We start from the raw sequence: 11,733 nt of genomic DNA on the forward strand, positions 1-11,733 counted from the left end.
TATAAAGCGTGATGATTTCAAGAGAATGTAAAATAAAGCAAGTTAAAGAAAATCATTTGCCTTTAATAGCAAAATTGCCTTGTCGCTATTTTGAGAGCAGAGATCAAACAACAATCCGAAAAGCTCAATTTACTTCAATTAAACAAGCCAAAACTTTGTTCTAAAAAGTTCCAACTTCTTAGCTAAAACAAGTGACATAAATGAATTTGACCGCATAATCAGGTTGGTTTTTCATTTATGTTTGGAAATATCCGAAAAACGTAAAAATGATACAAAATCTGTGAACTTGGAGATACTCATAACCTAATTATGTTGGTTGACAAGAAATGTCAAAAATAAATTAAACACTATGGAATCATCCATGTGGCTCCAGAAGTTCAAGCAATGCGGCAAAAATTGATCGTTTTTACTGATTTAATGAACTTTTTTTTTAGTTTGGCAAATAAACGCTATCTTAACGGATACCAGGCCCCTATTCACAATCTAGCGTCCAATTGCCAGATCTTTTACTGTGGGGCTAAACTATCAGAAGACAGCATTTTAAACTCGAGTCGTGGTAATGCGTTTAAGAAGTCTCCGGAGACATCTATAAAAAGGAGACGTCTATGAAAAACTTGAGCAAATCTAACTAAGATTTTTGAGAATAGTACTTTGTTTTATTTTCAAAGGTTTTTTAAAAAATCAAATTAGGTGTTTAGTAAAAATGTAAGTTTAACAAAAAAAAATTGGAGAAATGGTGGTGTGAAATTTGAAGTTGTAAAAAGGAAGGACATCGTTTTGGAGGTGAGGTGGCAATTTCTTTGACTCATTTGTAATCGATTGCGTTTTTCTTTTCATTTGCTTTCATTCGTTTATGCTCTCTTGTTTTCGTTTATGCGTGCTCGACAATACATTAAAGCCGGCGCGAAAGCCATTTATATGATTGTAGCCACCGAGTAATTTTTTAGATGATTTTCCTGTACAATTATCTATTAACAAGTCTTGAAATTCAAAACTTAAACGTGAAATAGTTTTTTTCCAAATTTGAATTTGTTCAAAAGTTATCAATCACCTTTTGTTTTGTTTCCTAGAGTGCTTCTAGATCTTTCCAATCATCTGTTGGCTAAGCTTTTTGGCCAAGCAGTTTGTTTGTGGGGTGATTCTTACTGCAATTAATTATTTACTCTTTTACTTACACAGGGTGAACAATTGATGCTCCCCAATTTTGTACAATTGTACAAAATGAAAATTCAGCTCCATACCTCTCATTTTTATTGTTACGACCATTGAAAATGAGAGAGAACTCTGTATTCGCGTGCGTTTTAGCTGTTTTGTTTTCCACGCAAAATCAGGCGCCACAAATAATCATCGGACTGGATTGAGTGATTTATCATGTAAAATAGTCTTTTCAGTAGTGATTTGAAAAAATCGGGAACCAGTGACGAGAAAAATTTTTGATTTCATTTCGAGCTAGTGAAGCGAGCGAGCAGGCTTATTACAGAAGGATAGTTGCAGATTAGTAGTAAACAAAACTCTGATTTTTAAAGCCAAGTCGTTAGCCAAAGTTTTCAAATAAGCCAACAATTGAAAAAAAAAATTTAAACCCTTTTTCAATTTTTTTTGCAAAATTTTTTATTTGCAAGATTGCGCTTAAGAACTTTTCAATTTTTGGCTTATTTGAAAACTTTGGCTAAAAACTTGGCTTAAAAACTCATGGCTTGGTTTACTACTTATCTGCGACTATCCTTCTGTAATAAGCCTGTTCGCTCGCTGCACCGAGCACTTCAGGCAGCAAACACTGATTGGTCTACAAAAAAAATCCCGAATTAAATGCATGCGAGCAGAGCAGAGCAAGCTTGCACAACCTGCAAGTATGGATTGTCATAGCTCCAAAATGAAACATCAATGTGGCTGCTAGGTTGCTGAGGGAAAGCCGCCTTTATGATTGAGGGTAAAAACGCAATCGTCTGAAACTATTTGTTAGCTCAAATTTTGACTATGCAATATTCCACTAGAGTAAGGATAGCCGGTTGCTGTGCAAGCAGCACAGAATGTTCCGGTCACATTCTTAAAAAACTAAAAAAAAGATGTTTTTAAAAAAAAAAACTCATTTCAAATTTAGTGCTGGTGTGATGAAAGGATCTGAACGAAAGACTAAATTTTAGACGACGTTTTCGATATTCATAGTAAAATAGGCCTAATTGAAAACAGATTTCTTCGGAAAAATCTTTAAAAATTTAAACCTTTTTCAACTTTTGTTTGCAAAGAAATCTGTTTTCAAATAGGCCTATTTTACTATGAACATCGAAAACGTCTAAAATTTAGCCTTTTGTTCAGATCCTTTCTTCACACCTGCACAAAATTTGAAATGAGTTACTTTATGTATCTTTTTTAAGAATATGACCGGAACATTCTGTGCTGCTTGCACAGCAACCGGCTATCCTTGCTCTAGTCGAAATTTGCTTAGTCAAAATTTGAGCTAACAAATAGTTAAATTGCTTTTTTATTGCCCAACATAATAATCAAATTCAGACGTTTGCGTTTTTACCCTCAATCATAAAGGCGGCTTTCCCTCAGCAAACTAGCGGCCACATTAATTTTTCATTATTGGAGCTATGAAAATCGATTCTTGCAGGTTGTGAAAGCTTGCTCTGCTCGCATGCATTTAATTCGGGAATTTTTTTGTACACCAATCAGTGTTTGCTGCCTGAAGTGCTCGGTGCATGGTTATCTAGTTTGTTTTATATGCAAGTTTTATTTGCAATAATCGACGCGCGAGAACATGTTTGAAAATTGATAAGTGACAGACATGTATAGAGGCCTTCACCGTTTTTTGGATCATAGTAAAGCTCTTGAAATAGTGTTTAGTATCTAGAATTATTGTCTTGTAATTGCTGAGAAGAGCTTTGAGAAGAGACAGTAATGAGAGGAGAGGGGTTGGTATAAGCCTTGTCTTCTCATTCGATCTCAAGCGTAGCTAAGTCACTCTAATTTCCAAAATTTGTTTAGACTTTGAACCTTACTTTGTTGAGTAAAACAAAAAATATTTAAGATAAAGCAGTCAGTGTATATTCTATGAAGCTTACTTCTCTATAAAGTTTTTAAAGTTCCCAAATGTTGATGAAAAAAATGTCTTTCAGGTTGCATGGTTTTATTATGGTGTTCAATGTGTGGCGCAGAAATATTTCATTTTCCTACGTCTACTGGATATTCAACCGAGTAGACAAAAAGCGTATAAACGAAGTGGGAAGAGATATAGCATGTGCCGAGTGGCTTCTTAGGAACAGTGCCTACGTCAGGCATGGATAAATTTAAATACGCTTTCCACGATAAGTTTGAACAATTGACTTCTCAACAAATAGCAACTTTGTTTTTTTCTTTTTGTACTCTTTATTTGTCTCTTCGATCGATGTTTTTCAAAATATGTTAAAACTTATTGTTCCGACCATGTGAAAAATGGGGAGAAACCTTGTATTCGGGTGTTTTAGTTTTTTTGTTTTCCGCGCAAAAGCAGGTGCCACAAATAACTATGGCAAAGGGTTGATTGATATATCATATTAAAGCCCTTTCAGTCATGATTTGAGCGACTATAAAAATTTTCCAAAAAGTTGTCCCAATATCGAGAAAACGGGTTAACATTTTTGATTTTTTTGTCCAACTTCGAGCGAATAATGTGAGCGAACAGGCTTACAATAGCTTATTTTTGCTTAATTTAGGCCGTGAAAACTTAGATTTTACTCGAATAAAGTGAGTTTTTAGCGCCACTTGGAGATTTCAATAATTAAAGAAATTTCTGCAAAAAATTGAAAAAAATCTTAGTTATTTTTCTACAATTTTGCCTTTTTTACTATGACTGTCGAAAATTGCTGGAAAAAAACGACACCATATTCATGAAAAAAAAGAACGCCATTTTGAACATACCAGGTTCAAAGGGAGGCCCAAACTGGTGACAGGGTATTACGAGATACCGACTGGAAGGGACCTGAGGTTGTCTGAGATCCATGCAGTCAATTCAGGAATCACTATTGATGGATTTCCGTACTTGAAAGGTACTTGAAAATTATTTATAATAATTACGCTTGCGATCAGCTTGGTGTATTATTACGAACCTTTTTTTCTAACCTAAGTGCAAATAAAAGTGCTCTCTTATTGGAAATTTCACTGTACTATTGAAAATTGTATAGCATCTGTTCTCTGCTTTATTTGTGGCTTGTATTTGGTGTCTTGTAAGCTTCCGTGGCTGAGTGGTTAGTGTGTGAGACACTGAATCTCAGACGTAGACGAATTTTTACTAATTTGAGTTTTATTTTTAATTTTTCTTATTGCTTTATAGAGCTGTTTTTTGTCGTTTTCTCGCAAGTGTTTGCGAAGCGAGGCTTTGCCTCTTTGTAATAATTTGTTTTCAGCTTATAATAATTACCATTGTGATCAGCTTAGTATCTTATTAGGAACCTGCTTTTCTTTTCTAACCTAATTCGCAATTAAAGGTGTTTTTTGAAAGTGTTGGCTTATTTAGAAATTTCACAGTAGCATTGGAAATTGCATAGCATCTGTTCTCTGCTTTATTTTGACTAATTCGAGGCTTTTTTCAAATGTTCTTATTGAATTTTTTAGAGCTGCTTTTTGTCGTCTCTGTGCCAGAAAATACTAGGTTGTGGTTTAAATTATACCCCAACTGAAGTCTGAGACTGGGTTACTTGCATTGAATAGCAGTCAATGATAATGCAGCCAGAATTCGCCAAACTTTAATTGATTGAGTTTTTATTATTTTATAATGACAGCTTTAATTGGTAAGCATGATATTTCGATCTCAAAACATTGACGAGCCCCTGAAAAAAATGTATGCGCCTTGAAGAAACAGTTTTTGGATTTTATTTTTTTTAATTTTAAGCTTTTCGATAAAACGATGGGAGGCGTCTTTAATACTTGCTTTTTCTAGCGATCCACCTATCGTACTTGTACCCTTTATTATTTGTTTGTTCAATAATCTGTTATAGCAAAGCCGTCAATTCGCTGAGTAAATAACTGGCGAAAATTTTCTGACAACGATAGGTTCTCGTTTAGGCCTGGAAGCCGTGGAAAAGATATTTTTGATCAATTCGAAAATGATTGACAACAACTGTATTGACTCTCTCAAATTCATATCAGCATCTCTAAAACACGTGGAGATTGAGAGATGCCCTGACGTAACTTCAAAAGGAGTGCTATCGCTAGCTCGACTGAAGAACCTCAAATACCTCCGTCTTCATAAATTGGAAGGAGTTACAAGCGAAGAGTGGACTCAGTTGAAAGACAATTCGAAAAAAGTGTTTCCGAATGTTGAGACAGTTTTTGATGCTGCGAAGCACATTGAAGCGGAAAATGCTCTTCCTCCTCCTGGAACTTAAATCACTTTTCGTCATAATTTTTGTGGCATATTCAAGAATGATGTTTAATAAAATTGGCCGAGACACAGATGATTGAAATTTTTGATTTATGTTGGATTTTTGTGACTGGTAGTGCGTTAGGTTCAGGAGAAAATGTGTCTGCATATGAGTTTTCCAAGAAATTTTTATTGTTGAAACTTAAAAAAAAATTTAAAAATGTTTAATTAAGAGTAATGAACGTAGTGAAGACTCTTATATAGGTCTTGCTGATTTTTTGTTCAGGAAAAGTCTGTAAAAAGCTCTAATAACTACAGATGTGCATTCATACATATTGATGCATTTATGAATGCAGTTAGGTATACAGTGCTGATTTAAATTAACCGGACAACACGCGTTAAACTTGAAATTTAAAACCCGTTTTTCTCAAATTAGGTTGTTTAGGTGAAAACTTATGAAGACAAAACTTGCTTAAAATTTTAGCAAAATTAATATGGTGTAATGTGTTTTGCGAAATTCGGGCCCGAAATTTTACCCCAAAAATGGGTCATTTTGGCTTTTCTTAGTTAATCAAAAATTACGCCGAAAATACCCAGTCGATCACAGACATAATTATATCAAAGTGAGCCCCTTACGTAGCCCAACAAACTTTGAAGGGTATTTTCTCCAAAAAAAATGCAAATTGTTTAAAAATTGTTTTTAAATAAAAAGTTGGTATTTTATATAGTAAAAATGACCTTTTTTGTCTATCAATCAAATATAAATTAACTTATAAAATATTTTGGAGATTATACTCTTGTTAAAGTTTGTTGGGCTACGTAAGGGGCTCACTTTGATATAATTATGTCTGTGATCGACTGGGTATTTTCGGCGTAACTTTTGATTAACTAAGAAAAGCCAAAATTACTCATTTTTGGGGTAAAATTTTGGGCCCGAATTTCGCAAAACACATTACACCATATTAATTTTGCTAAAATTTTAAGCAAGTTTTGTCTTCATAAGTTTTCATCTAAACTCAACCCAATTTGAGAAAAGTGCGTTTTAAATTTCAAGCTTAACGCGTTTTGTCCGGTTAATGTTAAATCAGCACTGTATATGCACTTTTGGAGTTCAATTGAAATTCATCTTCTGAAAGTGACGCAAATAGCACTCTCAAAATACGAACGTAGAAATGGCGCGAAAAAAACGTGAACGATTTCTTGTTTCGAAAGTGGAATTTAATGTTTAGATTTCCTGCGGAAAAAAACTTTGCCTATTGATCCAGTTTTCTCAAGTTGGGTTAATGTTATCAAAAATGCGCCAATCATAAATCGTTCTAGAAAGTCAAAGAGCTTAAGGGCACCTATTTTTTTTCTTTGAAATTCGACATTTGAGATTTTTTCAACAAAGTCAGTTTTTTTTATGTTTACTTGCGTTCATTACTCTTTTCCAATCTTCGATTGGCTATAATTAATTGAATTAAATTTCTTGACTTAGTTTTGTCTAATAATGAATAACCTTACCAGACAAAAAGCAACAATAAAGGATACTAAATATGGCAAAGGCAAAAGGGGAACTGGAGTTAAAAAGGGGAACTTTCATATATTAGTTCTTGCGTCTTTTCCTTTGTTCAAGTAGATTTTTCCGTTTTTGACTTGTTTCTTACATTCAGGCAATGAGGGGATACCAGCTTGCATAAAATGTGTGGAAGTGAAGATGGCGTGAAAGTGGAAATGGAAATAGAAACTAAGGATTTACCAGTGGACTGCATGCTGCTTGAAATACATTTATTTCAGAGTTACTTGGTGGTTGTTCAATAGAGGCTGTTTTCAGAATTTATATGCTGGTTCCAAAGTAAATTGAGGCAGCTAAGTCTTTTTGTTTCCACATACACACGATATCAGCCTAAAGTTCATAGTTTGGTCAATATTTAATTTAACAAAAACTATTTGAGACCAATTGAAAAGCAGTCTTGTTGCTTCATATCAAAGCTTCAGTCTAAACCTTAGTGTTTAACTGATCCATTAACTGTTTTTTTTGGACGTGATGTCATTCAAATTTATGATCTGTCATCACCGAAATCCATTTTCTCCTTTGCAAATTTGCGAAACCACCTTAGAGCGTACATTCCGTTATTACTAAATGTTCACGAGGTCATTTTAGATCTGACAGACAAAGTAACCTCAAAGTATGAGAAGTCCAATTGTCTATTACCAGATTTGCTTTGGTTTGAGCTTAAGTTGCTGTCATAAACTGGAGTGGCAAAAGATAAATAACGCGAAACAAAATGTTTGGACATGGTGAGAATCTGCCATTGTGCAAAGAAGTGCAAAATTAGTCCTTTCACTTAATCAACGTACCAAGCACTATTTCTACGTTTAGTTCGAACATTCATTATATATTTGTTCAAAACTAGCAGTTGTTTATTGCAGATTTAAGATGTCGCAAAATAAGCCAAACAACAGCAACACTCCTAACTTGGGCGAAGTGTCTGGAGATTCTGTTGCATCTTCGAGTATTGTAGTCGAGGACTGGGAGGATCTGGGATCCTCATCCGCATCCTCCATTTCCGCTAATCGAGCAACTGGTTTCCAATCGACCGGACAGAATACGTCGTCCACTCTCGGTTCGACCGACAGTGACGTCATTACTTCGGGAACTTCAGCAAGCAGTGCTTCAGAGCCCTCCCCGTATGCCGACGAATTGGAGCGACTCCTGATGGAAGCTCAGAAAGATGGCGGGAGTTCCAGGGGAACATCAATACGCAGTAGCAGTGGTCCTATTTCTCCAGTTTGGTCCACAGGGGGAGGGACCGGATTCAGCAGTCCAGTTTTTCTGCAAAACTCAGCCAATCAGACGAAGTTGGAAGCAGCGCTGGCTAATTATTCGAGCAGACCAGAGTGCACGCCACTAAAACCACACGAACTTGCCGAGAAGTTTCGTCATCCGAACGGAAATGGTGGAGGTGGCGATGGGTTGTTAACAGTCTCGGGAATGGAGCAGAGACAACACGATTCGAATCTTAATTACCCGGTGTCAACATCAGACGATATTTCAGATTATGGAAGCAATGAAGATTGGCTTTCAAGGCTGTCTTCGTCAGTTAGAACTATGATGGCACCCCCTTATTCGTACTTGCTCATACCCACCCATCTATTAATGTTCGGCCTTGGAGCTCTGTGTGCGTATATATGCTACGCAAAAAAAGTTTTCAACAGATGGAGATGAACTGATAGATGTCAAATATCGAAAACAGATAGTTTTGGGATTGAAAAAAAAACATTAAACTCAATTGCAATTGTCTTTTCTGTAAATATCAGTGGCGCATGGTTCTCGATTGCGTTGCAGTGATGATTATTAAATTAGCTTAGAATAATTTTTGAAGCTATTGCTTGTTGAATAGATCATTTTACTATTTATGTTTGAATTATGATATACAAAACACTTTCGAAGGCGTTCAGGCCAAATTCGAATGATTTTCTAGATGTAAAAATGCAACAATTTTTGTCCCATGAGATGGTGCTTTCTGTGTTGATTAATTTGCAGATCCATGGAAGTAGAGTTAATATTTACTATTTGTGAATTTAATTTGAGTTATCATTTTCTGGTGTTTAAACGCACCTCCGAAGTTGAGAGCAAAACCACCGAAGTTTGATTGTGGCATCGGATTTCGCAATTTTTCTCATTATACCGCAAAAATTGGCGTTTTTCAAGGCCTTGGCAGATTTGATCTGCTTAGATGCAAGGCGAGTTAGTAAGATGGGGTCATGTTGTTTTTTTGGGTGAGACAAATCAAAACAGTCGAAGTTCGAAAAATGCCACTCGAAGTTTCAAAAAAGATAAACCGGAAAATGGAACCAGAAAACCCGTTTGGCGCGGGGCAAATATCTCAAATCCCCTCCCGTAGAAGGTGCAGCGTTCAAGGTCAAAGAAATGTCTCGATTTTTGCTCGAAACGATTTTAATTGAGTATTAAATATAGTCGCAAATTGATTTAAAAAAGTTGAATAAAGAAAGAAAAAAAAGAATTTATTTCCCGCGAGTTAAACCAAGTTTAACATGAATTCACACACTATATACTATATATTAAACCCGAGAGGACAGCAAACTCTGACCCAAGTTAGCATAATAATATGTTTTATAATCGCCAACGTTCATAAAGACACACCACAAACAAAAAAATCTACAAAAAAATTGGATTACTAAATATCCTAGCTATTGAACATTTCTTGCATTTACAGGGGAGACAAATATGGAAGGATATGTTTCAGTTAAGGCTAACAGGATTGCTTTTGGCCAAGCTAAAGCTAATTTTTAAAATTTTGGTCCTAAAATTTGCTAGAAGGCACCTGAATCCGCTTTTTATTAATTTCTGGAACTCGTTATATTTTATATTGCTGCTTCTTCTAACTGTGACATGTTCGTACAGTTTCCATAGCAACAAGGGAGTTGGTTGGAGGCTTTTTTTGGACAGATGAAGTGGACCCAAGATCGAACCTTGAGGCACACCACAGCCATTTTTATCGCAAGTTGATGAAATATCACTAACTTCTACCCGTTGATATCGGTCTCTTAAATAAATTCAAACCATTTGTAACAATTCTGTCTCAAACCATAACTTTTAATTTGATCAGGAGAGTTTAATGATTAAGGGCAAGAAAGGTATTCGATTGTTTTGAAAACTTCTCCAACAATTATTATTTTTTTTTGCAGTAAAGTGAATGGGCGCGCTCTTTATTAGGAAATGTGGAAACTCTGTCATTCAAGGTCCTGCCACTATTTGCAAAGATAACAATAAATTTTTCAGCAACATCTAAATCAGTTGGTTTGTTTTTTCCATTGTTTGAGCAGGAAAAAATAGGTGGAGTGATGCTTTGATAGCTACTTTTACCAGTTGTTTCGTTTGATAATTTATACACACGTCTGGAGTCTCCGATACATCTTTCGTAATTTGAACGATAAAATTGTCTTTTTACTGTTTATGATTTCTTTTCCTACTTTCTGACGCAGAAAGTTGAACTTTATAAGAAGTTCTGAGCTTTCTTTATTTTCTGACCAATTGCGGTGAGCTAGGTTGCGTCTGGTTCTTAGATTTTTAGTTCGTTTGGTAATCCCTTTAACATAGATCCATTTAACCTACACTTATATGATCGATACATTGATTTAAACCTTCTGGTAATGGTTTCATAGTTTTGAGTTAGTGACTTAAACTAAAAATAGATTTCCCCACTAAATTACTATCCTTAACGAAAAGATGTATCTCGAAACTGTTTTGCTTTGATGCTTTCCGGAGCGCCGTGATACTTCCAGTTTAGGAAGACTGGATAGTGATCAGTACAATTTTGTTGATCAAGAACAGAAACTGAAAAATTAGGGGTGTTTTGAGTAATGAAATGATCAATGCACGATGAAGAGGTTTCACGAATACGGGTTTCTTTATCTGGGAGTATTTCAAAATCAAAGCTATTCATTACATTTTTGTGAAAATAAACCGTCAAATTGGTTTTTAAGATATCATTTTTAAAATTCGCACAAATGAAAGCTGATGTGTCACCTGAAGTTATGTGCTCTAGAAAAGTATCGAATGTTTCAATGAAAGTCAGTTTATCATTTCTGGGTGGAGAATAAATTACTATTAGCTTGAATTTCAGCCCTCTTTCAATAATTCCGAGAACTGCTTCGCATCCAAATATACCTGGATAATTTATATCAATTATTTAAAAATTGTCTCTTACTTTAATCATAATGCCCCCGCCTTTTGAGTCGCGAACTTAAAATCATTTTGAGTAAAACCCTTTACTAAATAAATGTTCCCTCTTCTCCATCATTCAAGCAAATTTCAGTAAGGCCAAGTATAGATGGAGAAAACTCTTCACAACAATTCATTGGTTCCAATTCGTCAAATTCAGGTGAGCGAACCTCTATGTTCAGTAAGTTTATCTCACAGAGAGGTGGATTGGGGCACGCGAAAATATCTCTGTTAAAACAATTTATCACAGTATCGAAAGTAGAATTCATTGTTTTTTCCTCCTTCGAAAAGTTGATCAAGCTTGTGTACCCGTTGGTCTTCCTTCCTCTGATAATACATGCACCTTTCTCTTGTCTAGGTAGAGCCAACTGTTGAATCATTCTTCATCATGTTGAACAGTTGAGCCGCGGTTTTCTGAGACCTTCGAACACTCGCACTTGATTGAACTCCAGAATGTCTTCTAAGCCTTTTTTCGTTTTCAATAAGTCAATCTTGGCGCTGCTCTCTGAAAATCTAACGATGATAAGTCGCTATCCTTTACCACGAGAGGGAAGCCGATGAGCAATTGACATGCCTTTCATTTACATTTTGCGTTTACCGCGTTGCTCAACTCAACGACCTCTTGATGCACGAAAAGTCGTCGATTTCCACTCAGTTGGATTTC

At 35.5% G+C, this 11,733-nt stretch overlaps 3 protein-coding genes across 3 annotated transcripts in view; 2 read left to right on the forward strand and 1 right to left on the reverse strand.

The window, feature by feature from the left end:
• LOC134842903 (AF4/FMR2 family member lilli-like) overlaps window positions 1-11,733 on the reverse strand; it is a 237,569-nt gene that overhangs the window by 160,910 nt on the left and 64,926 nt on the right. The gene's annotated exons all lie outside the window — the stretch shown is intronic.
• On the forward strand, window positions 3,124-5,455 carry LOC134856482 (ATP synthase subunit s, mitochondrial-like). The gene is made up of 3 exons (XM_063872755.1): window positions 3,124-3,278; window positions 3,904-4,028; window positions 5,044-5,455. Exons 1-3 carry the CDS (start codon window positions 3,136-3,138, stop codon window positions 5,364-5,366), a joined length of 591 nt encoding a protein of 196 aa, XP_063728825.1. The 5' UTR covers window positions 3,124-3,135; the 3' UTR covers window positions 5,367-5,455.
• Window positions 6,822-8,906, forward strand: LOC134856492 (uncharacterized). The gene has a single exon (XM_063872764.1). It carries the CDS (start codon window positions 7,761-7,763, stop codon window positions 8,547-8,549), a length of 789 nt encoding a protein of 262 aa, XP_063728834.1. The 5' UTR covers window positions 6,822-7,760; the 3' UTR covers window positions 8,550-8,906.

The sequence above is a fragment of the Symsagittifera roscoffensis genome, chromosome 1 (assembly GCF_963678635.1).
Source record: "Symsagittifera roscoffensis chromosome 1, txSymRosc1.1, whole genome shotgun sequence".
In the NCBI taxonomy this organism is placed as follows: Eukaryota; Metazoa; Xenacoelomorpha; order Acoela; family Convolutidae; genus Symsagittifera; species Symsagittifera roscoffensis.